A 27,761-nucleotide genomic window follows, 5' to 3' on the forward strand; every position below is an offset into this window, starting at 1 on the left:
CCAGTCCGGAGAAAAATATCAATAAAATATAAAAAGCTACAAATAAGGTAAAAGATGTTGTATGTTTTCTAATATCTTGTAGAAAATACTTTTGTAAGTATGTTGACAGTAAAGTATTTGCTGGATTCTGCTTCTTTTGACGACAGTGACAAAACAATAATGTACAGAGGAATTTGTGTTGACAAAATAATGTGGCTGTGCAATTTATGTACATTTGCAACTAGACCTATTAAAGTTTTATTTAGCTATTTTACATCCTGCTTTGGCTTTTGTTTGTTTGCTGAAACAAACGTTCTAAGATGCAAATGAAGTTTAATTTGAGTGCAAATCACATGGTTCATTACTCAAGCGCGCCTAGATAAATGATATGGAGACAGAGAGAGAGGGGGAGAGCGAGAGAGCATATGTCCAAAGGCAGAGAGGAGCCTGTGATGATGGAAGGATGTGGAAAGACAAAGTCTGAGGCTGACCTACATACTGCCTGATTGTTATTCCCCACAGTGCGTCGGAGAAAGCCTGAAATGCTCCCAACAACCAAGATGGAGAGTCTCAATCTACATCCAATCAGAGCGGGAATGCAACAATACAACTTTACCGCTCACTTCACTTCAACCAGGAGTAATATGATGATGTAATCCCCCGCATCTTATCCTCATATTGCAGCAAAATGTTAGTTGTTGATTTTTCTTTTCTTCATGACATGTTTGGAGGGAAATTGGACCTCATTAATGGCAAAGGCTCATCGTGGCCACGTTGGAGGTAAAGCTCCTACCATGTTAATTGCTCCCTGTGAGGCTCACTTAGCTCCTCAGCCAAGTGGAAAAGATTCCTTAAGGCAAATCAAAATAAAAAATGTATTTAGGACATCTGGCTTTTCAATCAAACCAACCCATTCTATGTTACCAGTTGATTCTCTGCGACTCCAGGACACTTGTTGGTGGGCGAACAGAGTTTCTGCATTTGGTACAATCCTGGCAGAGTCACGGTATTTGCAAATGTATTTTCCGAACAATCCCAGATCTCAAAACAAGTCAAGCAATTAAATTCTATACTTGTATAAACTAATCCTTTCACACGGGTTGTGTTTGCATACCCTAATACTGCTAAGGGAGGCAGTGTCTCAGTGGGTAGAGCTTCCACTTGGGAACCGGAGGGTTGCCGGTTCAAGCCCCTGCTGAGGCGCCCCTGAGCAAGGCACCGAACCCTCAATTGCTCCCCCCTCTGCGAAGGGTGGTAATGTAATGTAAGTCGCTTTGGATAAAAGCGTCTGCCAAATGATTGTAATGTAATGTAATCGCAAATATTGTCTTGGGATTCCCTACTGATTTTGCAGCGTTTGGTAACTAAAGCGAGCAATAATCCAATAATTAGGTGCCAACAAATGTTAAACATTTGTGAAGGAAGATACAATTTGATTTGACAAAATTTGGATACATTCACACCTCAGAAAGCACAATCGGGTTAATTTACTAGGTGGTTATTGAAACATTTTGTAATTTTAACCAAGTGTAGTAATGGATTAATAGTGTGACTGGTCTCAAACTATCCTCTTAGTGTGGATCGTGTGCTTCCATGAGGTAAACGGGCTGTGACAGAGGAGAGCGTGTCGGACAATGGGATGAGATGATTGGGATGGAAAACTCAGCTTATGGACCACAACAGAAACATGAGGAAAGCATGAAGATTGAGATCTCCCCATATTGCTGTCTCAATCAGTGCCAGTGTTTATGTAGCATACATACATACATACATACATACATACATACATACATACATACATACATACATACATACATACATTACATTTGCATAATTTTCTGATATGGATGCATAATCTTGAGATTAACAGGCAAACTAAGGGCATTCTGGGAATCGTCAACTTCAACCAAGACAACTTCCGTATAACATAGTGCAACATTTTAGTTTTCACATTTTGCAGCACTATCGTTACAGTTACTGTAGTCATTTATAACCTTACTTCATGTTACCACGTACATACTGCAATGAATAACAGTTCAGCCCTAATATACAGTATGTGTGGTTTGCAGATAGTGAAGATCTGTTCACACTGCAGCCATGCGAGTAACAAGCTCTAATGTTTGTTTGCAGGTCGCAGTACGAATCTAAATAACATCTCAAACACGTGACTGCAACCAAACGATGATGAGGGAACTTTCACTGGCTGGATATGACCGGATGAGAACGAATGAAATGATCGCTGCCTTTCCTAGATGTTGACATGTCCATGTCAGCCAGCATCTTGGGGTTACTACACCAGTCCAACAAGAGGCGGTGTGCTAGACGGCTACTCTTGGGTCTAAATCAGGGGTGGGCAAACTTTTTGGCTCAGGGGTGACAATGATTTTTTAATTTGACAGATGGGCCGGGCCAGTGTGAACTTACATAAATTACCTCTAAAAGCTGTTGCATTTCACCCACATATCAGCAAACTGCCATCTGCATAAGTTCTCTGACGACTTTGCCATCGTTGGCCTCATCATAGATGGACTGGTTGGACAATTGCACTGCTCTCTATAAGAAAGGACAGAGCAGACTCTTTCTGCTCAGGAGACTCCGGTCTTTTGGAGTGGAGGGGGCTCTCTGAAGTCTTTCTTTGACTCTGTGGTGGCATCAGCCATCTTTTATGGAACAGTTTGCTGAAGCAGTGGCATCTCAGTCACTGAGAGGAAGAGACTGAACAAGCTGGTGAAGAAGGCCAGCTCTGTCCTGGGCTGCCCTCTGGACTCTGTTGAGGTGGTGGGGGATAGGAGGATGATGGTCAAGCTGTCATCTTTGCTGGACAACCTGTCCCATCCCTTACAGGAGTTTCTAGCACCCCTGTTAAGCTCGTTCAGTGACAGGCTGCGTCACCCGCAGTGCCTCACGGAGAGATACCGCAGGTCTTTCCTGCCTGCTGCAGTCAGACTATTCAATCAGCACCTCTCCCAGTAAATCCAGTCTATTGATCACACTATGCAATATCCCTGATGTGCAATATGTAACGTATTCATTCATTCATTCATTCACTCCAATTTGCAATTTTTTTTCTAGTACTCTAGTAGTTGTATTGTTTTACTTTCGATAGGCTCTTTACTTTTGTTAGGCTCTTATTTTATTTTTATTTCATTTTTATCTTAATGCCTTTTGTTGCTTTGCATTATCCACTTTGCTGCTCAAACATGTAAATGTCCCCCGTTGTGGAACGAATAAAGGATTATCTAATTTTATCTTATCTTTTAAAACTTAATTAAGAACAAACAAAATGTGATTCTAACTTATTAACACATTTCAGTGTGAAGAACAATGTTACATTTGGATGTTAAATAAAACTTTAAATAAACCTGTTTCTAACAGTCCATTGTGAAATATTACTCCTGTTTTAAGGAGCCCACTGTAAAAAGTCAATATTTTTTTAAATTGTGGCAGAAAAATGTAACTGATAGAGTAACATTTTGCTGTGGGAGCATACGGTAAAGTTATAGTGTTTACCAGAAGCCACCTGTAGGCAAGTGAACATAAGGACTAAAGAAATTTCTGTCAAATTTCGTTCCTCTTAGCTCACTGAGTAAAGTTGATGGTTCGTAATCACAATGTTGTCAGTTCAAGATCTGTTGTTGCTGTAACATGAAAAGTGTCTATGATAGAAATGTTCATATCCGCCTTCAAACACCAAGTAAGTTGCTGTAAAATTGGGGGAAATAAAACATTTTGGTCAAAATTGGTACATTTTGTGAAAAACCCATATCTTGGCCAAGGAAAGAGCTAGAGCTCTAGAATTTCAAACACAGCATCTACAGTTAGGTCCGTAAATTTTGGACATTGACACCATTTTCACAATTTTGGCCCTGTACACCACCAAAATGGACTTGAAACAATCAAGATGTGCTTTAAGTACCGACTTTCAGCTTTAATTTGAGGGTATTTACATCTAAATCAGGTAAATAGAATAGAATTTACTATTATTATTTACTATTACAACTATTTCCATATGTGCCTCCCCATTTTCAAGGGACCAAAAGTAATTGGACAAACTAACAAGCATAGATCAAATTGTCACTTTTAATAATAGGTTGCAAATCCTTTCAGTCAATGACAGCCTGGACAGTCCGGAGCCCATAGAAATCAACAGACGTTGGGTTTTGTCCCTGCTGATGCTCTGTCAGGCCTCTACTGCAACTGTCTTCAGTTTCTGCTTGTTTTTGGGGCATTTTCCCTTCAGATTTGTCTTCAGCAAGTGAAATGAATGCTCAATTGGATTCAGGTCAGGTGATTGACTTGGTCATTGCATAACATTCCACTTCTTTGCTTTAAAAAAGTCTTTGGTTGCTTTCGCAGTATGCGTCAGGTCATTGTCCATCTGCACTGTGAAGCACCGCTCAATGAGTTCTGAAGCATTTGGCTGAATATGAGCAGATAATAGTTCCTGAAACACTTTAGAATTCATCCTGATGCTTTTGTCAGCAGTCAAATCATCAATAAATACAAAGGAACCAGTTCATTTGGCAGCCATACATGCCCAAGCCATAACACTACCACCACCATGCCTCACTGATGAGTTGATATGCTTGGCATCATGAGCAGTTCCTTTCCTTCTCAATACTCTTCTCTTCCCATCATTCTGGTACAAGTATTTGTCTCATCTGTCCATAGGATGTTGTTCCAAAACTCTACAGGCTATTTTTTAGATGTTTTTCAGCCAACTGTAGTCTGGTCTTCCTGTTTTTGAGGCTCACCAATGGTTTACATCTTGTGGGGAAACCTGTGGTGAAGTCTTCTCTCAGATACACCTACCTCATGGCGAGTGTTCTTGATCTGGCCAACTGTTGTGAAGGGGTTTTTCTTCACCAGGGAAATGATTAAGAATGTACCTAACAGTTGATTTTGCCACACCTAATGTTTTTGCTATCTCTCTGATGGGTTTGTTTTGATTTTTTTTTTTTTTTCTTCCTAATTTAGGCTTGCTTTCATCCTAATGGTGACAGTTCTTTGGACCTCATGTTGAGAGTTGACAGCAACAGATTCCAAATGCAAATACCACATTTGAAATGAACTCTAGACCTTTTATCTGCTCCTTGTGAATGAAAAAACATCCACCTGGCCATATAACAGCTGAGCAGCAGCAGCAGCCAATTGTCAATTACTTTTGGTCCCTTGAAACACATATAGAAATTGTTGTAATTCCTATACCGTTCACCTGATTTGGATGTACAGTAAATACCTTCAAATTAAAGCCGAAAGTCTGTTCTTAAAGCACATCTTGGTTGTTTCATTTCAAATCCATTGTGGTGGTGTACAGAGCCAAAATTGGGAAAACTGTGTCAATGTCCAAATACTTATGGACCTAACTGTAGATGGCACTAAGATAGATTGGTGTAAGTTTGGGGAAATTTAGAATTTTGGTCAACAAAAATGTTAGTGTGTACCCATGGACCATATTGGTTATTTTTGTGAAAAGCCCATGTCTTGGCCAAGGAAAGAGAGGAAACACAGCATCTAGATGGCACTAGGATGCTGTAAGTTTGGGGAAATTTTTAATTTGGGGTAAAGCTGATGGTTGGTAATCACAAGATTGTGAGTTCGAGGCCCATTGCTGCTGTAACATGATAGGTGTCGTTACTGATGGTAGCCTACTACTTTGAGCCACAGGGACAACATGTTTTCATTGTTACTCGTGGCTTTTCATATCGATGGCCTTCAAACATTAAGTAAAGACAAAGTCACACACTGTGTGCGTGTGTCTGTTTTCTTCCTACACAAACACACACACACACACACACACACACACACACACACACACACACACACACACACACACACACACACACACTTATCCTGATGATAACATGCCACACAAAAGCAAAGGCAACAGCGAGGAGCTCAGTGATACATCCGTTTATTTAAAGTTTTATTTAACATTCGGAGGCATATGGACCCTGAAATCAATGTTTTAATTTGTTAGAATCAAATTTTAATTAGTTCCAGGTTCTTAATTTTGTTCATCTGTTTCAAGTTTTTAAAATCTGACTCCGACAGATTCAAACAAGAGATGGTCAATAATGAATAGCGAAAGATGGATCATAAGCTCATATCATATATGATAAAGTCGTATCACATAATAGTTCGTGATTGGTTTTCTCTTCATGCCGTGGCAGCAATACCTTTCCATAATTTTACAGGAAACAATCCTGTAAAAGACAAAAGAAGGCAAGTGATTTCATTGTTGGATTGCAGTTGAACAAGCGACAAGTTGAACAGCTGCTACAAATGTACTTTTTGCTAAACGTACAAAATGTACAACGTACAACTTTCTCAGATGTTGTAGCAGGAAAATGGAGACCTGATGTCGACGCATTTCTAAACGTGACACGCATGCATGGTTTAAATCAGACTTCCGGGTCCAAATCAGGTAGCGACAATGGGAACCCGGAGCGAGGACGAGCCATTTCTAGGCAAATCTAACAATTCAAAGAGTGATAATGCAATTTTGAGAATAAATTACATCATACATATTTGTCATAATTTTGATAAGTATGGCTTACAGCTCATGAACACCCAAAATTCAGTATCTCAGAAAATTAGAATATTATGAAAACGTTCAATATTTTAGACTTACGGTGTCACACTCTAATCAGCTAATCAATTGAAATCACCTGCAAAGGTTTCCTGAACCTTTACATTGCTCTTAGTCTGGTTCAGTCGGCTACACAATCATGTGGAAGACTACTGACTTGACAGTTGTCCAGAAGACAGTCATTGACACCCTCCATAAGGAGGGTAAGCCACAAAAGGCCATTGCTAAAGAAGCTGGCTGTTCAGAGTGTTGTATCCAAGCATATCCATAGAAAGGAAAAAGAGTGGTAGGAAAAGGTGCACAAGCAACAGGGATAACCGCAGCCTTGAAAGGATTGTCAAGAAAAACCCATTCAAGAATGTGGGGGAGCTTCACAAGGCTTGGACTGAGGCTGGAGTCAGCAGCCGTCTACCAGGAAATTTTAGGGCACTTCATGCTTCCATCTGCTGACAAGCTTTATGGAGATGCTGATTTCAATTTCCAGCAGGACTTGGCACCTGCCCACACTACCAAAAGTAACAATAGGTGGTTTAACGACCATGGTTTACCTGTGCTTGACTGGCCAGCAAACTTGCCTGACCTAAACTCCATAGAGAATCTATGGGGTATTGTCAGAAGGAAGATCAGAGACCATACCCAACAATGCAGACTGAAGTATTGAGTGCATACATGAACATACTTTTCAGAAGGCCGACATTTCTGTATTAAAAAGTTTTAAATTTTATTGGTCTTATGTAATATTCTTATTTTCTGAGATAGTGAATATGGGGTTTTCATGAGCTATAAGCCATCAAAATTATTATCAAAATTATAACAATTTAAGGCTGGAAATGTTTGTCTTTGTGTGTAATGAATCTAAAATAAATGAACTTTTCCAGGATATTGTAATTGTTTGAGCTGCACCTGTATATGCATTGAAATATCCACTGTTATCCCTTAAAAGAATGTTTGTCAGTGTGTGTGTTTAGGTGTGTATTGATTGTCTTGGTAGAATTGCATGAAAAACGTGAAGGGAAGCAAATAGCTGCCCTGTAGAATAAATAAGTACAATAAAAGCAGCCGTATTCTTTCCCTGACTGGACCTCTCTGTCTGACCATATGTAATCACAGCAGGGGGAGGGGAGGCCGCGCTCCAGCCCTGTATCTCCCTCGCTCTGTTAACTAGTCCAGCCCCCTGTGGACATCTTCTTCATCTGAAGGAAAAGCAATCAAGCCCAGAACAGTCTTCAGCCAGCAGGGGCTGAGCCGGTCCTCTTCTCAGCTCCCATCGTGCCCAGTGAGGGGAGATGGATGTCTAATCTCTGCTTCTGTAGAGGAGGCTGAAGGCAGCGGCGTAGTTGTTTGGTTTAAGCCCACACCCCCGCCTACCCCCCCCGTCAGTTCTCTACACTGGACCTGAGTGTGATAGACCTGAGTCTCTGATTGAGCCTCTGGTCCTGGCTGGCCGCTCTCCGTGCAGGAGCCGGCGAGCTGAGCTGAGGGTGGGCCTGGGTCTTGGAGGCACGCGGCATGGCCCGGCTGCAACTCAGAGAACGCCGGTCCTCGCCTATCGGGGAGTCCAGCTGAGCCTCGCAGAGATCCAGCAGCGACACAATCTGCTCCTTCAGCACCAGGGACTTAAACCTGCGAGCTGCCAGGGAGAAAAAGGCCTCCACAAACGCATGTAGCCCCATACCTGGAAACACAAAGAGTGGCTGAGGTGAGCCATGAGAACTGAGGAGGAACCTGGATGAAAACGTTTAGCAAAAAATAACCCAAACACAGTGAATCATTCCTGGGAAAATGACGCACGTCAACCTTTCGTGACGAAGAAGGGTTGCTACGCCTACTCCGGCCCAGTAGGTGGCAGAATGTACAGTTTCTTCTAGTCTGGAGACGTTTGGGGTAAACAAACACATAAAGACATGACTTGTTTGGTGTATGTCAACAAGTCACATCGCCTCACCATGACAGCTGCTCTTTGCATTGAATTATGGGAGTTGCAACCACTTCTATGTATTGTCACTTTAAATGACCACAGTTTAGGGGTACATAGTACTATGATAGCAACCCACAGGTGGAACAGTGGGAGGTAAGAGTTAAAAGTCAAAGAAATTACCCTGGACTTATTCACATTAACATTCCCAAAATGGAGATTCATGCAGGACTTATTGTTTGGTGAAATCCAGTCAAGTGTGGTGTATTAATTGTTAAATTGTTATTCATTCCTGGAGCCACCAGACTTTTAAGGAGCACTGGTATAATTTCCTTCATAACTCATTGTTTCTTTTCTTTATCTCATGCTGTCTTGTGTGTCCTTGCAGTATTGGCCTTTAAATCAAACCGTCTTTGTGAAGAAGTGAAGTAAAAGCGAGAAAACAAGCTTAAATAAAGGCATCAGGGTTTCTCCTGAGGAGCTGGGTGGAGGCTTTCAACACTCCTATCCAAATCATGATTCAGCCTTCACATTATGCAGAACAAAACAGTTGCAATTTGTAAAAATCTGCTTTATGCTTGTTCCCGTTCCACTACTTAAATGCACAAAGACACAAATAGGACATGACTCATTTCTGCATACGTATGAGCTAATTCTACATGCAGCTCGCAATCTCGTCCCCACAGGCCACTCCATCCTGGTCCATGTGATTTCCATCCATCGGTTCTGCTTTGCAAACATTTTGTGCAAAGGTGCAGTCTTTGAATAATTCATGGTGGAGAGTTTCTGAGCTGTCACTTGGTGATCTCAGCTCATTTAATTTAAGGGAGTGTCGGAGAGAATCTGACAAAGAGTGACACGATATTACACAGTGCATATTACTTGCTCCGAGATTCAAGGGTAGCCAGCTAGCTGTCCACTTTAAGGGTGGTTGTGTTTTAACGTGTGTGTGTGTGTGTGTGTGTGTGTGTGTGTGTGTGTGTGTGTGTCTGTGTGTCTGTGTGTCTGTGTGTCTGTGTGTGTGCGTTACCTGCTTCTCTAGACTCAGGGGTGGAACCGGACCAACGTCGTGTGATATCTATGTAGACGATGTCGACTGATGCCATGGTGAAATTACTGTTGCTCAGTTTGCAGGTCCTAAAGGCAATAGGATCATTAGGAAACTTAATCTGACATTTCTCTGACATTATTCCTACACTTCTTATAAGATTCCTACCTGATGAAGGTCCTGAAGGCAGTCGGGCCTAGGCGCATGTTGCCTTTGACCCCGAGGAAGCGTATGAACAGAGTGGCGATGCGTTCGACCAGCCGCAGATGGTTGAACTGTTTGGTGTATTTGGGGTAAACCTGCTTCAGACACAGGGAGGGCAGAGCTCCGCCTTCATCTGGGCTCCTCTCCTGTGACTCCGCCTCGATGGGAATCTCAGCCCCCTGCTCGAATGCAGCCTTTGGTTGGGAGCTTTGAGACAGAAACTACAACATTACTATAAACAGAGTTTGAGTTTGGATACACTAAAGTATTTGTAATCTTCAGAAATCACAAAATCAATATTAGAGAGACGAATCTGAAACAAATGATGGAATTCATTCCTTCCTTCATGAATACTAGGTTGCATTGTATAGATTGGGCGTCACTTTTTACATTTTGCTGAAAGCTGTAGTATGGCATAAAAAAAGAGAGATAGAGAGAGAAAGAAAGAGGTCTGGTTGTAAATGGAACAAGTTGCTTAACTACGCTGTAGCTATCTCAATCGAATTTCAATGACAGACCTCAGTTCTATTTTATTAGCGAGATAGCTTACAGATTCTTCTAGCATCTGTGGAGCCTCACAGACTGCACACACAGGTCTGGACATTATATTGGACATTAGAGTTTTCCAGCAGCAGGGCTGAGTAATGGCCTGCAGGACCACAGGACCATAAGGCCGGGCCAGTGAACCTTTATCAACTGATTTACAGACGGCCCACTTGAGTAAGATAAATGCACAGAGCTTTGCACTGCAGTCTGCATTTATACTCCATCTAAGTAGGCGAGCAGGAGAGAATTATGTTGTATGCGGTACTATAACTGAAAGTTTTAACTCCTCTTTTCATAACCTCATCACGCATTCTCTTGCACCCACTGCTTGCATCAATAGACAGATGCATTTCGCTTCCAAGGTTTATACATAAAACCATGACACAATAAATACAAAACATTTTTATGATTTGGCTACTGGTTGGCTTTGTCCCTCAAACTTGTTACAAACTCTTCTGAAGGGAAATGCTCCACCATGTTTGGGATGGGAAGTCTATATCTATCTTTTTATATTATCTATATTTAGTTTAGGAAAGAAATGCAAATCAAGAACGGCAGTTTGATTGTTTGATAACATAAAGTAAAAGGGGATTCACCTCAAAATCTTATCAACCAACCTCTCAAAATGTTTTAACAAAACTTCTTTGTACTACAGCTTTCAGCAAAATGTAACTGTAATTTGTAAATGTAACTTATTGAGTCATCCTGCAAACAACAACAAACAGAAGCAAAAATACGGCAGAATCAAACAGCTTTTAAGTCTCTTAGGAAAACATAATTAACTACCTTGGAATTCTGATTCGGAAAATTAGTGTTTGACTCTGGATTTGCGGCAATATTCTAAACTAACATCTGAGTATAAGATAATAATAAATTGCCTCGTCTCTTGTATACCTTTGTGCTTCTTTTTCAATCTGATATTCAGAGAACAAATATACACAGTATTTTAAAGGTAAGCGATGAGTAAACCTGAGAACTCTCACTTTGAGGAAACATCCCCACAGCAGTCTGCAGAAAAGACACAACATTGGATGGAACTCAAAGCCCAGAATAAATCCTCAACCTTCCTAATTGTACCAGTACTGATCCTGATGAGCCAATACTGAGGCACATCAAACCATATTATAGACTCATACTGTAGAAGTTATGTCATATTCTGTATTCTATTTCACACACAAGGTTATGTAAGCCAGCTGTCTAAGACATTCGTGAGTGAATGCATTATTTTTCATTGTTCCTGATATTGTACATGAACAAAATAGTTAATGCAACATAAAGCTTCATTTATTCCAGAGAATGTTCAGCCATAAACTGATGCCACTAGTGCATCATGTAAACAAGAAATGTTTGACAAGAAATGTCACACTGACAGAGGTGTTGGTAGACAATAAGCGCGCACACACACACACACAACCCTCTGTATGCCATAACCAGCAGAGATGATTTATCACGACTCATTCATCTTCATATAAGATGCATGTATGGTGATAAATAAATCAACCAAGTGCATTCTTTATTATAAAAATTATTATTTTGAAAGAGCCAGATTCACTTCAGCAACATCAAAGCTTTCAGCTCCAAGACAGAACAAACTGGTGATGCCGTTGTTACATTTGCATCTGGTCCAATAAATATACAGAGCAACACATCTCCTCCTTTAAAGTGGATGTGGTAAACAAAGTAGTTGATCCTCGGTATGCTTCAGGTGAAAATGCCATTTGTGGGGTTTGTTGCACATCATAGGCAGACGCCACTGTCATGATACACTCACTGTATTATTAAGAGCACATTCTTCAACCAGATTTTTTATAAATATAATGCAATTGCAATTTAATTTCAAGAAATGTTTTCAAAATCCAAGCACTTTTCAAACTTTGAAAACCTTAAAATTAACCCATACGGACACTGTTAACTGCTTTGGTCTAAGTCAGTGGTTGCCAAAGTGGGGGGCGCTGCGCAGGATCAGAAGAGGAGCGACATGAATAAATCCCGCCTCAGGTAAATAAATGAGGCGATAATTCTTTGTCTCGCTGCAGGAGAATGAGCGTCCAAACTTTATGAACAATTAAGACGGATCTGAAATTTAAAATGCATTTGGCCAGTTCAACCATTGTTATCTTTGGGCTGCAGAGCGGCTGTGAGACAAAATGCATTTATTCATTTTTGTATGGAAGATGCTTTTGTAATCTTGTGTCTAGCACACACATTTTAAGGTATGTGCCTGTGAATATCGGTGTCACACACACACACACACACACTTCATAATGGCTCATAAATCACCCTCTGAGAAAAAACACAGGATTAACAAGATGGGTGCAAGAAGTGCATATCTGAGAGTCACCGATACCATCACACCCTCCTCCTCATATTGTCCATTTGTCTCTTCCTGTGTTCTTAAAATCCCACTTTGTTCTGCAATTTTATGTTCCCTTATCTCTCTCGTATACGTTTTCACTTCATCTCCTTTACACAGCAGCAGCACCACTGTGATCCAGCTGCCTCTGTTCAGCATTGTACTATAGATGGTCGGCCATTTCTCACCACTTTCCCTTCCGTCTATGCAGAACTCAACGTTCTGAGAGACTGAATCTCATCCATCCCACGGCAGAACAGCTGTCGGAAACACAACACAGGTACTTACTAACACACACCATATGTGCAGTAAACAAATCACTTAACCTCCCGTCGCAACGTAGGGGACACTTTGTGCTTTTAACGTCGAGACTCAATCGTTATTATTCAATATATTCAGTAGTAGTACGAGTAGTGGTAATTCTATAATGTGCCTTTACTAAAATGCAGGGACACAGTGCAATTGAATGTCCAAATGTCCTCAACTTAAGTGTATGAGTAATTGTGGCTGACAATCCAAAGCCACTCGGTCTTGCAGGCAGAAATTATTATAAGAGAAACCAAAAACATCAAGCTTGAAGGAGTGGTGCGCTCAAGAGTTTCAGAGATGTTTTAGTGATTTGTGAGATTAGCCTCTGTTAGGTTGTTTATCATATGTAGCTCCTGGGCACAAAACTGACTGGAAGCATCTGTGTGACATCTGTGTGACTGGGGCAGGACATGAGATAGGAGTACGAGCAGTTCGGTACATTAATGTTGTTGCCAGCAGAATATGATGATATTGAAATTGATGCATGCATGTGAATGAAAGTTAAAGTTCAGCGCTTGTAATTGAAAGCCGTTATAGATAGAAGCCCCGATTCATCCGATCAGCTGATGCGGTGTGTTCCCCTCAAAGATAAGTGTGTCTGCATTATTGATTACCTCACCCCAACTCCTAAACACAAGAATCAGGGACAATCTGCAAACCTGGCAGTACAATTCCCTGCTATCACAACCTGACATGAATGTTAACACTAGTGCATGAACGCTCACGCAGTTTCTAGAATCATCACTGCGCAATGATTTCATCATTTATACAGACAATGAGACAGTACAGCCATGGGCTTCTAAATCTTTTGAGTAAAACATGCATGAGGTTCAACTGATGGCATCTAAAGCACTTGTACTTCTCACCCATGATTTACGTTTACCACGCTTGAAAGAGAGAACAGACTCACTACTGGCATTTAATGACTAGATCATTATTTTATAGAAACCGCCTCATACTGATCGGTCCAAATATGTCATCCAAATTGTTGATATCAGTCTAACCCTTCCAGGTCTCTGCTCATGCACGCACGCACGCCATAAAACTGAAATGTTTACTATACTTCTTGTGCGCTGCGTACAGTTGTGCACTATTTAAAACATCTGCATATTTTGAAATACTACCACTATTTTTACACAGGTGGGCTGAAATCATTGCTCGTTACTTCCTTTACATCGCACTCGAAAGCCTGTTCATGCAAGTGTCACTATGTTTCTAAATTCACTATGAGCAGTGTCTCACTTTTATCAGGAGGACTAATGACATAATTTGAGATCATGGCCGTGTTGCCTTTATTGATCCGTCTCCTTACATGATCGCAGATTGTGGATACTCTTATTACACAGGGTCATTTGATAAGGATTTTCTTTCACTACTTAAATTATTTAAAATTTGGAGATTAAGTCCTTAATGTGTTTCCACTTACTTACACGTCCAAAATGTAATATAATCCCAGGCATCACGCTTTTTAATTAAATACCAATATTACAATGGCTACCTATTGCTTGGGGAATATTGAACCATGTTGCTTTCTCCACTTCTTTCTCAACGGCTGGTCAGCATTAGAGGAGAAGGAAGTAACTGGTAAATTTAAAGAGTATATGAAAACAGTTCCATGTAATACCCAAACTGTAATACACACTACCACTACTCCAGTTAAATTCCCATAGAAAGGCATGTCTCAATGCATGTCTCAATATTCTCAAGTGTTGTAAATTGTGAAGTTCAACATTAAATTCAGGAATTAGTGTCTCACAAAATGGATGGGAATTGGTTAGAAGCAAAAATAATTACAAATCAATGTACTACATTACCCTACAAGGTTAGGATGTGTACAGCAATTCATTGGTGTACACATCTAGGCATCAAGTAAGCAATGTGGCTCTGATGAATCCAGCCTGAACCCGATACAGGAAGAATACGGACTAAACATATTATATGGGGACTAAACCAATACGCACTTGGTCATGAATAAAACAGTTAAGAGGGTTTTATCCCTAGAAGCAATTCCTCTCAGTTGCAGAGCAAATCAGATCAAATATCTGTCGAAGGATGATCTCAGAGGGGAAGCGAGGAAGGAGCAAGGGGGAAATGGAGAAGGAAAATAGAAGGAGAGAAGAATACAAGCCCTGAGAAATTTGACAGACTGGTCGGTCTGCCAGAGTCACCGAAACACTGCATTTAGTATGATCAAGTGTGAAAGTCCAACCAAGCTCAGCTAAATGTAATTTTTTCACTTGACACGCTTATAGTGAGGTTTGGCGTGAATGTGTTCCTTAAGAAGGTCTTGGAAGAGAAAGAGGTGCAGTAAGGAGCCATGGCCCTATAAGACCAGCAAACAAAGAAAACTTACAATGAAAACTTCTTGTGACCGGGGTCCATGAGGCGCAGTGTGTCCCTGATTACAGCCACTTTCACCTCTTCATCCACTGGACTGGGCACAAACTCAAACACTCCTGGTGTCACCTGGAATTAACACCACAAGTGTTTATTCAAGCACAGATAATAATAATGATAAAATACCAATAATGATACCAGTGTCATCATAGTCAATCTTGCCTCTTGTTCGTGTTCTATCCTCATACTGGGGTTGGAGTTGACTTCTAGTAACACTGGCTTTAGGTTCTTCATCAGCAGGATGTCAAAACCTAATATCTGACACACACACACACACACCAGATTGTTCACTTTTAACTAAACAGAACATATAGAAAACACACTTCACTTTTAACACAACAGAAATGACACACACACTCCCCACCTGGAAGCATGTGGGTCCTGGTTTGCCAGGCGGTATATCAGCCTGATAGTAGACCTTGAGTTCGGGCACCACGGCAATCACAGTCTTGATGACCAGAGATATGATGTCGGACCACACCTTCTTGATGTCTACGCCTTTAGCAGCCAGCCTGTACAGCACACTGGACAGGGTGCGTTTGCTGCCCGTGCTCTGGCTGTCCGAGTGAACAAACTTGCCACTGTGGACGTTGAGGGAGTAGTTTGTCAGGTGCATGAACACATGACTCAGATTCTTTTGGCACGGCTCCTGTACAATCAGGGGAAAAAAATGATATTTCACATGGAGATGGAATTATTTCATTTGCAGGTTTCAGTAAATTTAACATTCAAACTAAATTAAATGGGATTGATCAGATATAGCCAATTGAGATGATGTGATTGCAGTATGTATTAAATAAAAGATGTAGATAAAGCTTATTTTCTTCCAGTTATATCACACCGCAATTTTTATATTATCTGCGCCTGATAGAACTAAACTTTTATTAAGTCCTCTTATTCTTTCACAAGTGTATTACTGCCCGCTAATATGGATGAATGTCACAAAAAAACACATTTAAGCCAACTTCAGCTAGTACAGTGTCTATACAGCACTAACATCAATACAATACACTTCCTTATGAACTGGCTAAAAGTTGAACCGATCGATGTGCTTATACTCTCAACACGGAAAGTTTTACAATACAATCCAGTATCAGTAGCAGTGCATCAATTAAAACACAACTTGGAGTCAGATCACATATGCCACCAGACAGGTAAACACTAATGTGCTTAAATCACAGGTGTGAACCTCAAGGCCCGTGGGCCGAATCCAGCCCGCCACGCCATTTTATGTGGCCTGGGAGAGCAAAGAGCTTTTAAGCGTAAATTGTCCATAAACTACATTTCCCACAGCGCATGTCGATTTTGTGACACGCAAAGTGACAGCATCCGTAAATGATTCTTTCATGTAATCTCCGTCTGTGAACGGCTTTCCGTGCCTTACAATATTCTCAAATCGATCTTCTTGATCGATTTGCTCTCGCCAGCTTTCCACAGCAGTATCCAAATCGCTATTTTAAGTTAACTTCCTGCTTTGTACTTTTCACTAAATGCTGCGTGTTTGTTCTGGAAATGTCTTTGAATATTTTATCTATTGTAATTTCTCTTTAATTCTCTCCATACAGCAAACACATTATCATTAAATATTACTATTTTTCTCCTGTATTGTTGTCAGTGAAAGCAAATTGTAACTGTGCAGACTTTTTGGGAGTTATCCACGGATAGTGCGTCAGTTCAGCTCACATTTCTATACAGATGTGGAAATGTGTGTACATTTAAAATCATGCGGGAGGCAAGAAAATATTCTTATCTACAGAAGGGCGGCCCTTCAGAAAAAGTTTGGGATCCACTGAGTTAAGAAATTTCAGGTTGTTCATCATGTGTTTTGTAAAAAGATAGTTAAATAAAAGTAAACATTTGCAATATGAACCTGTTCTTATTTGCACTAACACAAAGGGAAAACTTGGAGTTATCCATTTACATCCATTTTTAGGTTATTATGGTATGATTTTACTAATCCGGCCCACTTGAATCTAAATTGGGCTGAATGTGGCCCCAACCTAAAATGAGTTTGACATCCCTGGCTTAAATGTATAGTAGCAAACAGAGCAATGACACCATTTACACAAAAATCAATATGTAAAAATCAAATAAGGAAACACCTAGGAGCATATTTTTAAGAATGCTGACCTATCTCTCTGTGGAGAGAATCATCGGTGTAAGTTTAACTCAAACATATCCTATTTCTATAATTGGAGATTGTGTGTGTAAGCGTGTCAATACGATGAACATCACTCCTACAATCGCCTCCAAACTTTGATTATGCAGGAAGCAAAGAGGAAGGATGTGTTTGACATACTTGAATGCTTTATTGAAAATCGTACATTCTCATATTAATTGAAATGTTTGGTGCTGTAAAAAGATGATCATCATTAAGATCTTCATGGCTACCTGATAGGGCTCGGTGCAAAACCGCGTCAAGCCTTCCTTGGCAATATAGATCTCCAGAGGCTCCAAAGACTTGATCAGCACATACAGCCGGATATCAAACTTGAGTTTGTCGATGAGCAAAGGCCTCTGGATGTATTCCTGGACTACAGCCTGTCTGGCCTGTGAACCCGCCATGAGCTTTAGGTCACTGGGGTCACGGATGAGGTAGATGCCATCCCCCTGAGAGCCCCCATCCGGCTTGACGATGAATGTGGGATTCACAGTTGAGTCGTTTTCCTTCACCATGCGCATCTAAAAACAAAACAAAAATTCGGACTACTAAGCACTGCATATATCATCATTACTCACTATCATTAATCACATACCGCACAAGTTACAATTTGTTGTTTAATTGTTTGTTTACAGTTTGTAAACAAATGTGATGCTTTGAATGAATCTAACCATTCATTATGTGTCATAAGTTTAAAGTGTACCTAATACAAAGGAACAAAATTTGCCATATTGCAGTTAATGGTCATTGTACCAGACAAAATGATAAAACACTTGCAAAAACAAATTATATGTTGAAAATAATTATATAAAATATAAAATATTATTCATTTCTAAGCATAGCCTTACGCCACATTTTTTAACAGTATTATTAAAGGTCACTGTTTCACAATGAGCTATGATTCTTGATTAGAATAACAATAACTACATCATGTTGACCCGGTTGATTTATAATCAGATATTAATCAGCAATTTCTACACTGATTCAACTTGAACTAGAGATCTTCTGAGCAGCATCTGGCTACTCCAGCATTAGACATGAGAAACTGCATGGTTAGTCATTCTTTTTGGCTTGGAAAAATGGATTCAGCGGAAGTAGATATGTGAAAAGCCTCATACAGCCACTTTGTGTTACTCAGTTTCTACCTCTTGTTGAGACTGATTTAAAGGCAGCGACAAACTATATAACAGACTATTGAAATACTTCAGAACTGAGTATTGCATGAATTTGTTCTGAATAACCATATATTGTACTAATAATAAAGATGTACATGATATACCTGAAAAATACAACAACTTTATCTCTTTTGAGGTTAGAATTGAGGCCTTGGGCATTTTTGCAATTCATTGGGCTTCCATCAATAATAAAATAAATAATCTAAAAAAGGTGTTATATGCAAGAATGGTGTTAATGAAAAGACAGCATTCTATCATTCCTCACTGCACTCAGACAATTTGTCTCCCGAATGTTTCTGCCTGAATGAAAGCCTAGAGAATAAATTAGAGGCGTGGAATAAAGATTTGTGTGCTGCAGACGTCTTTATTTTATTTTCACAGAATGCTCAAAAGGTTTGCATTTACTCGGGATTTTGAATATCTTCATATCATTTCAGTCAGGCCAGACAGGTGTAGTCAAAGCGCGAGACATTGTGTCATTCACATAAACCTGGTGTCATAATAATCAGCTTATCCATTAGGATGTAGCCTGAGCTATGAGCTGTCACTGCATCCATCTTTCAAAGTCTACAGAGATCTGAGGGTTGTTTTCAAATTTCTACAGTGATACATTAGTGCCCTCCTCAGCAATTGCACAGAATCACCAGTGCTGCTAGTGCTCCACTCACACTCAAAGCCCTCTTCCATCCAGACTGTTCATATAGTCATTTTTGTTGAGAAAGTGCCTTATTTTACCACTGTAACATACAGAAAACAAAGAAGTTAAGTTTTCACCTTAAGTGTTACCCTGCAACTGTCTGTTCTAAATGAACATGGAAGTTAAATGTTAGTCTGATGCCCTCTTGTGGAAAAAACTTGCACTTGTTAAATACTCATTACTTGGTAAAGCTAAATTATTGACCCTTTCCTTTGCGATGACACAAACAATTAAGTGATTGATAAAAACATTAAACGCTATAAATTCAACCATCCCTCACAGTTTCTGAGTCACAGTTAAAATACTAAGGTTTTTGGATTTGGTAATTAAAATCACATAATTATGTACCATGATTTAAATAAACAGCAGAACACAATAGCTTTTGAAGGTAGAATATGATTGCAATGTAATGTGTGACATAAACCTAATCCAAAGCAAAGGGAGTGCAATAGAAAATGGAGAGTTTCTCTTCAGAGGAGGAACAGTATATGAGTGTGATATAACTAAAACTGAGAGGCAAGATGGCAAAAATCCTTCTAATCTCCTGGAATGTGCGTTTACACACCTCTTAAAATATTTCATCTCTTGCCAGCTTCCTCTCTGGAGGGCACACACTTTTTCCTGTAGCGAGTTCCTTTGCTACACCCTGTTTGAAATCGTGTTCAAACAACATATTCTTGTTTTTAATCGCTATGCACTGCATGGAAACACAGAAGTCTAATGAATGCTCTCAAATGCTTCAAATTTCCCCATCCAGTATCAGAAAACTTTGATTATACAAGTGCAGGTATCCAAGTCTGTCAATTTTGCTTCAATACTTTCCCCCAATAATCATGTATGTAATTATAACGACAAGAGGAGCAAGTGCACACCCTGCCTGCATACCTGTGTAGAAAATAACTGATACTCCTCAGGAAGGATCCAGGAGCGGGGATAGAAGTCGTACTCCTCCGGGAACAGCTCCTGCGTAGTCCTCACGGCCCGACTCAGGTTGATCTTCCTCAGCATTTCAATCATACCTGCAATTGCACAAAGAACTGCTTTACATCTGTAAAATAAAACAAAATGTCACAGCCCACGGGGAAGATCACATTGTCCTGGAGACGCAGAGAGATTCAGTGTAAGGAAATCAATTCTATACAAGTCCAAAGAACAATAACATTTTGGCATGACCTCCGCACAAACCTAAGCGCAGGCCATTACACACAAGTACAACAAGCATTGCAGTGAGGTGCAGGATGTAAACAGGAGGTTATAGGAGAGATGAATACCTGGGAACTTGTTCACCTGCCCTGAGTTTATATTTTCATTATCATGGAAGGAAACTCCGTGCCAGTAGATATCACAGGCTGCTCTACGTCCCAGAGGAAACTGACAAAAGAAAGAGAGGAGGGGTGAGAGCGACAGAACAGTCTGCAGATGAATAAGCACCATTTTTAACAATAACACACCGCGTTCCAATTTATTATTTAAATGATATTTTTCTCAGATTTTCCTAAATAGTCAATGCAAATGACACTCAATATAATTTTCAATACATCAACCGTTAGAGTATGATTCAAATTGTATTGAACAAACCTCCCAATGATCACAGTATTTTTCAAAGTTTCAAAACATTTTATAGGTTGTAAAGAACTAAAAATGAATTGTTGAATTTGCAGCATTAGGTCATATTTACTGAAATCAAAAGCTATTTCAATCAAAAACATCCTAACAGGCCACGTTATATGTTAACATAGGATCCCTTCTTTGATATCACCTTCACAATTCTTGCATCCATTGAACTTGTGAGTTTTTGGAGACTTTCTGGTTGAATTTCTTTGCAGGATATCAGAATAGCTTCCCAGAGCTGCTGTTTTGATCTGAACTGCCTCCCACCCTCATAGATCTTTTGCTTGAGGATGCTCCAAAGGTTCTCAATAGGGTTGAGGTCAAGGGAAGATGTGGGCCACACCATGAGTTTCTCTCCTTTTATGCCCATAGCAGCCAATGACACAGATGTATTCTTTGCCGCATGAGATGGTGCATTGTTATGCATTTTTGCAGATTTTACCACGTAAGGCACGGTTCTTCTTTTTGAACCACAGAAGAAAGTGGTCAGTCAGAAACTCTATATACTTTGCTGAGGTCACTTTCACACCTTCAGGGACCCTAAAGGGGCCTACCAGCTCTCTACCCATGATTCCGGCCCAAAACATGACCCCGCCATCTCCTTGCTGACGTCGCAGCCTTGTTGGGACATGGTGGCCATCCACCAACCATCCACTACTCCATCCATCTGGACCATCCAGGGTTGCATGGCGATCATCAGTAAACAAGACTGTTTGAAAATTAGTCTTCATGTATTTCTGAGCCCACTGCAACCGTTTCTGCTTGTGAGCATTGTTTAGGTGGCCGAATAGTAGGTTTATGCACAACTGCAAACCTCTGGAGGATCTTCCACCTTGAGGTTCGCGGAACTCCAGAGGCACCAGCGGCTTCAATACCTGTTTGCTGCTTTGCAATGCCATTTTAGCAGCTGCTCTCCTAATCCGATGAATTTGTCTGGCAGAAACCTTCCTCATTATGCCTTTATCTGCACGACCCCGTCTGATCACGCTTAAGTTTTTGTGAAGTATTTTATGTTTTCATACCTTGTCCAAGGTATTGCGCGTTTGATACTTTTCGGCAGCAGAGAGATCCTTTTTCTTTCCCATATTGCTTGAAACCTGTTGCCTGCTTAATAATATGGAACATCCTTCTTAAGTAGTTTTCCTTTGACTGGGCTCACCTCGCAAACAAATTATCACAGGTGTCTGAGATTGATTTAAGTGATCCACAGAGCCCTGAGACACAATACCATCCATGAGTCAGAGAAAGAGGAGGAGATAAAGGTTGTATTGGTGATTAACTAGAATGACTTAGGTGCTGGGTGGGTGAGGAGGGGTGTTTGTCCCCACAGCGAACCCAGAGCGCGGGGATAATCTGCACAACGATGGTGGCAATTGCGTGATCTGTTGCAAAGAGCTGCGAAAGAAGAGGAAGTGATACTGTTAAGGGATTTGGACGGGTGGGGGAAATCCTGCACGACAGCTGGCATGACACGCAACGCTTAACCTCTGCACGTCCACTCCTCACAGGCTGCCCTCACCTACACACACACGTCTAAACTCACTACACCAAAATCAGTATCACTATCATATTATTTTCATGTCATCAAATTAAAATAGGCAATGACAGAGGTTAAACAATGGACATATCAAAAAAATTCTTCTGGTAAATGCTTAGTTTAGTGGTTATGGGTAACTTGACTGTGAATGTAATCTATGTACATTTCAATCCAGGGTTGCATTTCATCAGAAAGGAGTATCGCTGCATGCAACACTAGCTAGCAAATCACTCTTAGTTAATGTGATTCAAGAGCATAGCCTTGACATGTTGAGCCTCTGCGAGACATTGCTCAAGGACGATGACCATATGCCTTTAAACCAAGCGTCTGCTCCCTGTTTCACCCACGCTAATGCTGGATGCACCTCCAAAAAGGGTGGTGGTGTAGGCTTTATTTTTAACCATTCTCTCAACCTTGCCACCAGGAGATGCGCTAACTCTGACCTTTTCGTCGTTTGAGTTTTTGATCCTTAATCCAGCACCTTCCAAGGCAGGAAATCAACCCTCCTTCTGTTCGGTGGTCATCTATCACCCTTCCACCCTACCACTTGTACTAAGTTCTTAGATGAATTCTCCACTTGTATTTCAGACATGGTAACTCATGTCGACAATATCATAGTTCTGGGAGATTTTAATATCCACTTAAAAAATTGAAACGATTCATTTAGTAAAGCTTTCACTACCCTCATTGGCTCAGTGGGCTTCTCCCAATACGTCCAAGAATACGTCAACCCACAGAGGTGGTCTCGATCTAGTTCTGGCACATGGGTTAGGGGTGACCAGTGTTAAAATGTTTCCCATTATGCCCACATTATCGGCTCATTCTCTTAACATCTTCCTTGTCGAGGGACTAACCTGTGACAAAGGCAAACCGAATGCCTTCTTTAGCCGTGCTATAGGTCCTAGCGTCATTAACCAGCTTGCTGTGGAACTATCGCAAGCCCTAGAACAGGCGTGCCCACACTTTTTCAGCTTGGGAGCTACTTTTAAAATGACCAAGTCAAAATGATCTACCTACATAAGGGGGGGGGGGGGGGGGGGGGGGGGGGGGGGGGGCAAGTGCGCGATACTGTGAGTGATGGAAGGTGGCTGCTGTCCGAAAGTGCCGTTCCAATTTTCCCTTCTTCGAGATAGCGATTGTAGATTTGCAGATCTGACAAACACACTTTGAATATGTTTGAATATATCCTCCTCCCATTCTGGATGGAAGTTGTAAGTTTTTGGTTTCTTACTTGGTCCAGCCAATTTTACTTTTCTTAAGTAAAATTGTATAAATTGGAAGGCTAGGTAATCAGCCCGCCAGTGATTTGCAGCTGGCGCGGTTGACCGCACATGCGTGGTGAACTGCATGTTAGAAAAGATGAGATCTCAGACTGGCTTACCTGTACGTCTATCAAGTGGCAAATGCCATAGTAAGGATGGATGATAGGCTAACTTTTTTTTTCAATGCTATGCGATCTACCCACATTACCGATCGATCGATCGACACATTGGGCACTCCTGCCCTAGAGGTATTAAAACCCAATAAGGTCTCACTAGATACTCTTACAGACAACATGAACTCCCTACTGGCCAGAACTTTGGAGTCTATTCCTCCTCTAAAGCAAAGGTCCTGCAAATGAGACAAAGTGGCCCATTGGTTCTCGAGTGACATCCGGTCACTTAAACAGGCATGCAGACGGTTAGAATGGAAGTGGCATCTGAACAAACAAGAAGTTTTTCAACTTGCCTGGTCTGATAGCCTTTTAGACTATAAACTAGCACTTGGTTCTGCACGCATAAGCTATTATTCAAAACAAACTAATGACTAGTCATTACTTCTCCCATTTTCTGATGTGGCCCCTAAGAGGGACCCTCTGACCTGCACACTAAGCATTTTTGAGACAGTCTCACTGGCCAGTTTTAACACAATAGTTGCCTGCTCCAAGCCCATTACCTGCTTACTTGATCCTCTCCCTGCAAAAATTATAAAGGACCTATGCCCGGTGCTTGGGGCCTATTTTCTTCAAGTTATAAACATGTCGCTCTCTTTGGGGTTGCGCCTGCTGCTTTTAAAACAGCTGATATTAAACCCCTTCTAACAAAAGCCCACCTTAAAACCAAATGGCTTAGATAACTATAGACCCATCTCAAATCTCCCTTTCCTCTCTAAAATTCTTGAGCGTCTGGTAGCAAATCAGCTTACCTATTACTTTGACGCAAATAACTGCGTTAACAAAGGTCTCAAGCGACCTACTTCTCACCGCTGACTCTGGTGCCTCTTTGGTACTTATTCTCCTAGATCTAAGTGCAGCCTTCGACAATGTGGCTCATAAAATCCTACTTGATTGTCTCGAGACCCAATGTTGATAAAACAGAAATGCTAATGTGGGACCAAAGAAACAGAAACTACTTGTTAACTTTGACAGTGGTCCCATCCGTCACTCCGCAAAGGCAAAAAACATTTGACGGGGATCCAACTTTCAGCCTGTTGAATCCTTATCAAAAGACAAACACCGTGATTAAACAGACAGCTGTTGGTCTCTAATTCCAAAGCTGTGACTCAGACCCTCTCTCTTGCTTTTCTCTCTCTGCCTCACAGAGTATTAAAACTCAATTGGATCAGAGGAGCTTATGTCTAATCATTTCCCACCTTTTTAAGAGAATGCCATATGCTGATACTCAATTGACAGCTGCAATTCCTGCTAAAAAGAAATGCTATGAAATATAATCCGACATTCAGCATCACCCTGAGTGACCGAGAGTTTGGACATTTCTATTCACATTGAAGAAAACATTTTCCAGAACTTAAATTCTAAGGTTACTGGAGTTTCGGCTCCTTCAGAAAAATCATACAGGATCTATGGTTCCCTTCACATTGTCGTGGGTGCAGAATGCGTACAAAGACTGTGTGAGCTATACATTATATAGACTGCGTTTATAACGTATAGGCTTTTTGGTTACCATTTCCACCACCAGGCCTGCTGGAACTGGAGAGGTCTACATATCAGCATTTCGCCACAGAAATAACTTGAGGCTTTACCTTACTCGTCACTGTTCCCCTTCTTTACTTCTCATGCATAATAGAGAGCACGATCACGCTGGCCACTATCGGGTATTAACTGCATTGCATGCAAATTGCTTTGGAACTAACCAGATGGCGTTCATCAGAGTAAGAGGGACTTGCTCATTTAACCTTCTCATAAATGTTTCAAAGACTTGGAAGAGCTTTCAGTCATGGTGTCAAATGGTGACGAGGGTTAAAAGTGTTTGCCGTTTCACTTATAATGTGCCAGCATAGATCAATCAACTACTTAACATCACCATTTGTGAAGAATTACAAATACGAAACATCAGAGATTTCATAATGTAACCGAAATAGTAATAATGCTTTCAAATTGTCTGTAATATTACCATCCTCTATAGCCCCTTGAAATGAAATTCACCTGCTTTGACTGTGCGGGAGGTAGAGTACACACAGACATGTTGCCACGCAACAACACACAGACTTAAGGAAATTATGGGATACCAGTGCAACTAGCCGGCATATCTGTGGAATGTGGGAGGTAACATAAGCACCCAGATGAAACCCATGGAGACACTTACTGACTAACATTAAAAAAAAAAATGATTTCGCAGAACTACTCAGTAAGAAACGAAATAAAGAAATAAACTGTTACAGAACCTAGAACATCAACAACAACAACAACAACAACAACAAAAACAAAAAGCATAATCTCAACTCTTATTCAGACCGGATAGGTTTAAGAGGGGGAAGTGGAGTAGAGCAATTATCGCCACATGATCTCCATGATCATACACCCATCTGAACTGCCCATGTCATTAATTTTTATAGACTGCAACAGTGCAGATTCCAGTATCTTTTACATACTGTGAAATGCCAAGGAGAATAAAATCATCTCAGGTTACACACTCAAGCAGATAATTAGTCTTTGCAGATATTATTTATAAAGAAAAGGCAAATTGCCAGGCTCTTCATCAGGTTTCGCAGAAGAGAAACTTCACTGTTCCTATTGATACCTAGTTACTAACCGAAATTGTATGATTATGATCTCTTTTGTGAAACGATAACCCTATTGCAAGAATGGAATGGCCTCTGCTGAAGATTATACTTGTGAATCAACAACCAAAACAACCAAACATATCATAGAATGCAAGCAGACCTCTTTCCATTTCAGCTGCTTGATGCTTATCTTCAGGGCCTCCAGGGAGGTTTTGGCTTTGGAGGTGTCCACTGTCACGGGTCTTTTTTTCTTCGCCAGCTTGGCTCCATCTCCACGCCGGGTTTCTTGCATATGTTTGGGTGGATTGTTGAGCATGAAGTTGCCATTAGACTCTGACCTGCCCTGCAGTATCCTTCCTGTTCCTTTGACGTGAAGCATCCTCTCATGATGCAATCTATTCAAGTTCTTCCCAACATGAGAAGCAGCTACAGAGCCGAACAGTGATAAATCAGAGATGTGTTTGTTCTTTTCCTCTTTACTCGGTTTACTGCGACTTTTACTCCTTTGTTTGCAGCTGATGGGGGTCTTGGGTGAATCTGTCCCTAGTGTGGTGATACTAGAAGTGACCGGTGAAACGGAATCCGTCCCCTGCACCTCTGCATCCACACCCTCCTGCTCTGCATCCTCTCCGAACGACTTCATCTGCTCGAATTGAACCTTGACTTTCACATAATGATCACTCATAGTCGATCACTCATTGTTACACGGTGTGGCTGAGGCTGCTGGGCAGGACTTGGCTGCACTATGAAGCATGAATCCTAGTGTTTTCTGGTCAAAATTACTTTTAAATGGCCGGCTGAGCTAAATGCTTCCAACAACTACACGCATTTGTTAGCTCGAGCAAAGCGTGTAACTATAACATGCTTGACATCCTGCAAAAGTGTCTTAACAGTAACGAAATAGACAAAATAATAGCATTTCTGGAGGCTAGCGTCTCTGCTAGTGGCACCACCTGTCAACGCCGGGCTAGCTACCTGCAGACAGCCCAAGCCCCCGGTTAGCCTGTCAAACGTCACTCGTCTGTTCTTGTTCTTTAGCGAAACTATCACTGAAGTCGTGACTAACTTAAACTGGTACGCTTCATTGCGGCTTGTTCTACCTTACACTAGCAGTGTGAGGATGTATCGGCGTCCCTGTGTTGTTCAGTAGCGGACCGGCCCGGCCCTCCGCTCAGCCTCCATCTGTTTGCGACACATGACAACAGCGGTGCGTTTACGTCATCGGCATTGAGTGC

The 27,761-nt window shown here is 41.0% G+C and overlaps 1 protein-coding gene across 1 annotated transcript; it reads right to left on the reverse strand.

Moving 5' to 3' along the window:
* Positions 1-5,894: 5,894 nt before the first annotated feature.
* Positions 5,895-27,695, reverse strand: ttll11 (tubulin tyrosine ligase-like family, member 11). Its single transcript, XM_076158619.1, has 10 exons — positions 26,687-27,695; positions 20,648-20,747; positions 20,262-20,395; positions 17,735-18,025; positions 15,708-15,992; positions 15,506-15,601; positions 15,300-15,412; positions 9,703-9,945; positions 9,517-9,623; positions 5,895-8,246 (listed from the first exon to the last, which is right to left on the reverse strand). Exons 1-10 carry the CDS (start codon positions 27,209-27,211, stop codon positions 7,948-7,950), a joined length of 2,193 nt encoding a protein of 730 aa, XP_076014734.1. The 5' UTR covers positions 27,212-27,695; the 3' UTR covers positions 5,895-7,947.
* Positions 27,696-27,761: the final 66 nt, after the last annotated feature.

Source organism: Genypterus blacodes, unplaced genomic scaffold (assembly GCF_046128005.1).
Source record: "Genypterus blacodes isolate CSIRO-AG114 ecotype Tasmania unplaced genomic scaffold, CSIRO-AGI_Gbla_v1 ptg000085l_1, whole genome shotgun sequence".
Taxonomy (NCBI): domain Eukaryota; kingdom Metazoa; phylum Chordata; class Actinopteri; order Ophidiiformes; family Ophidiidae; genus Genypterus; species Genypterus blacodes.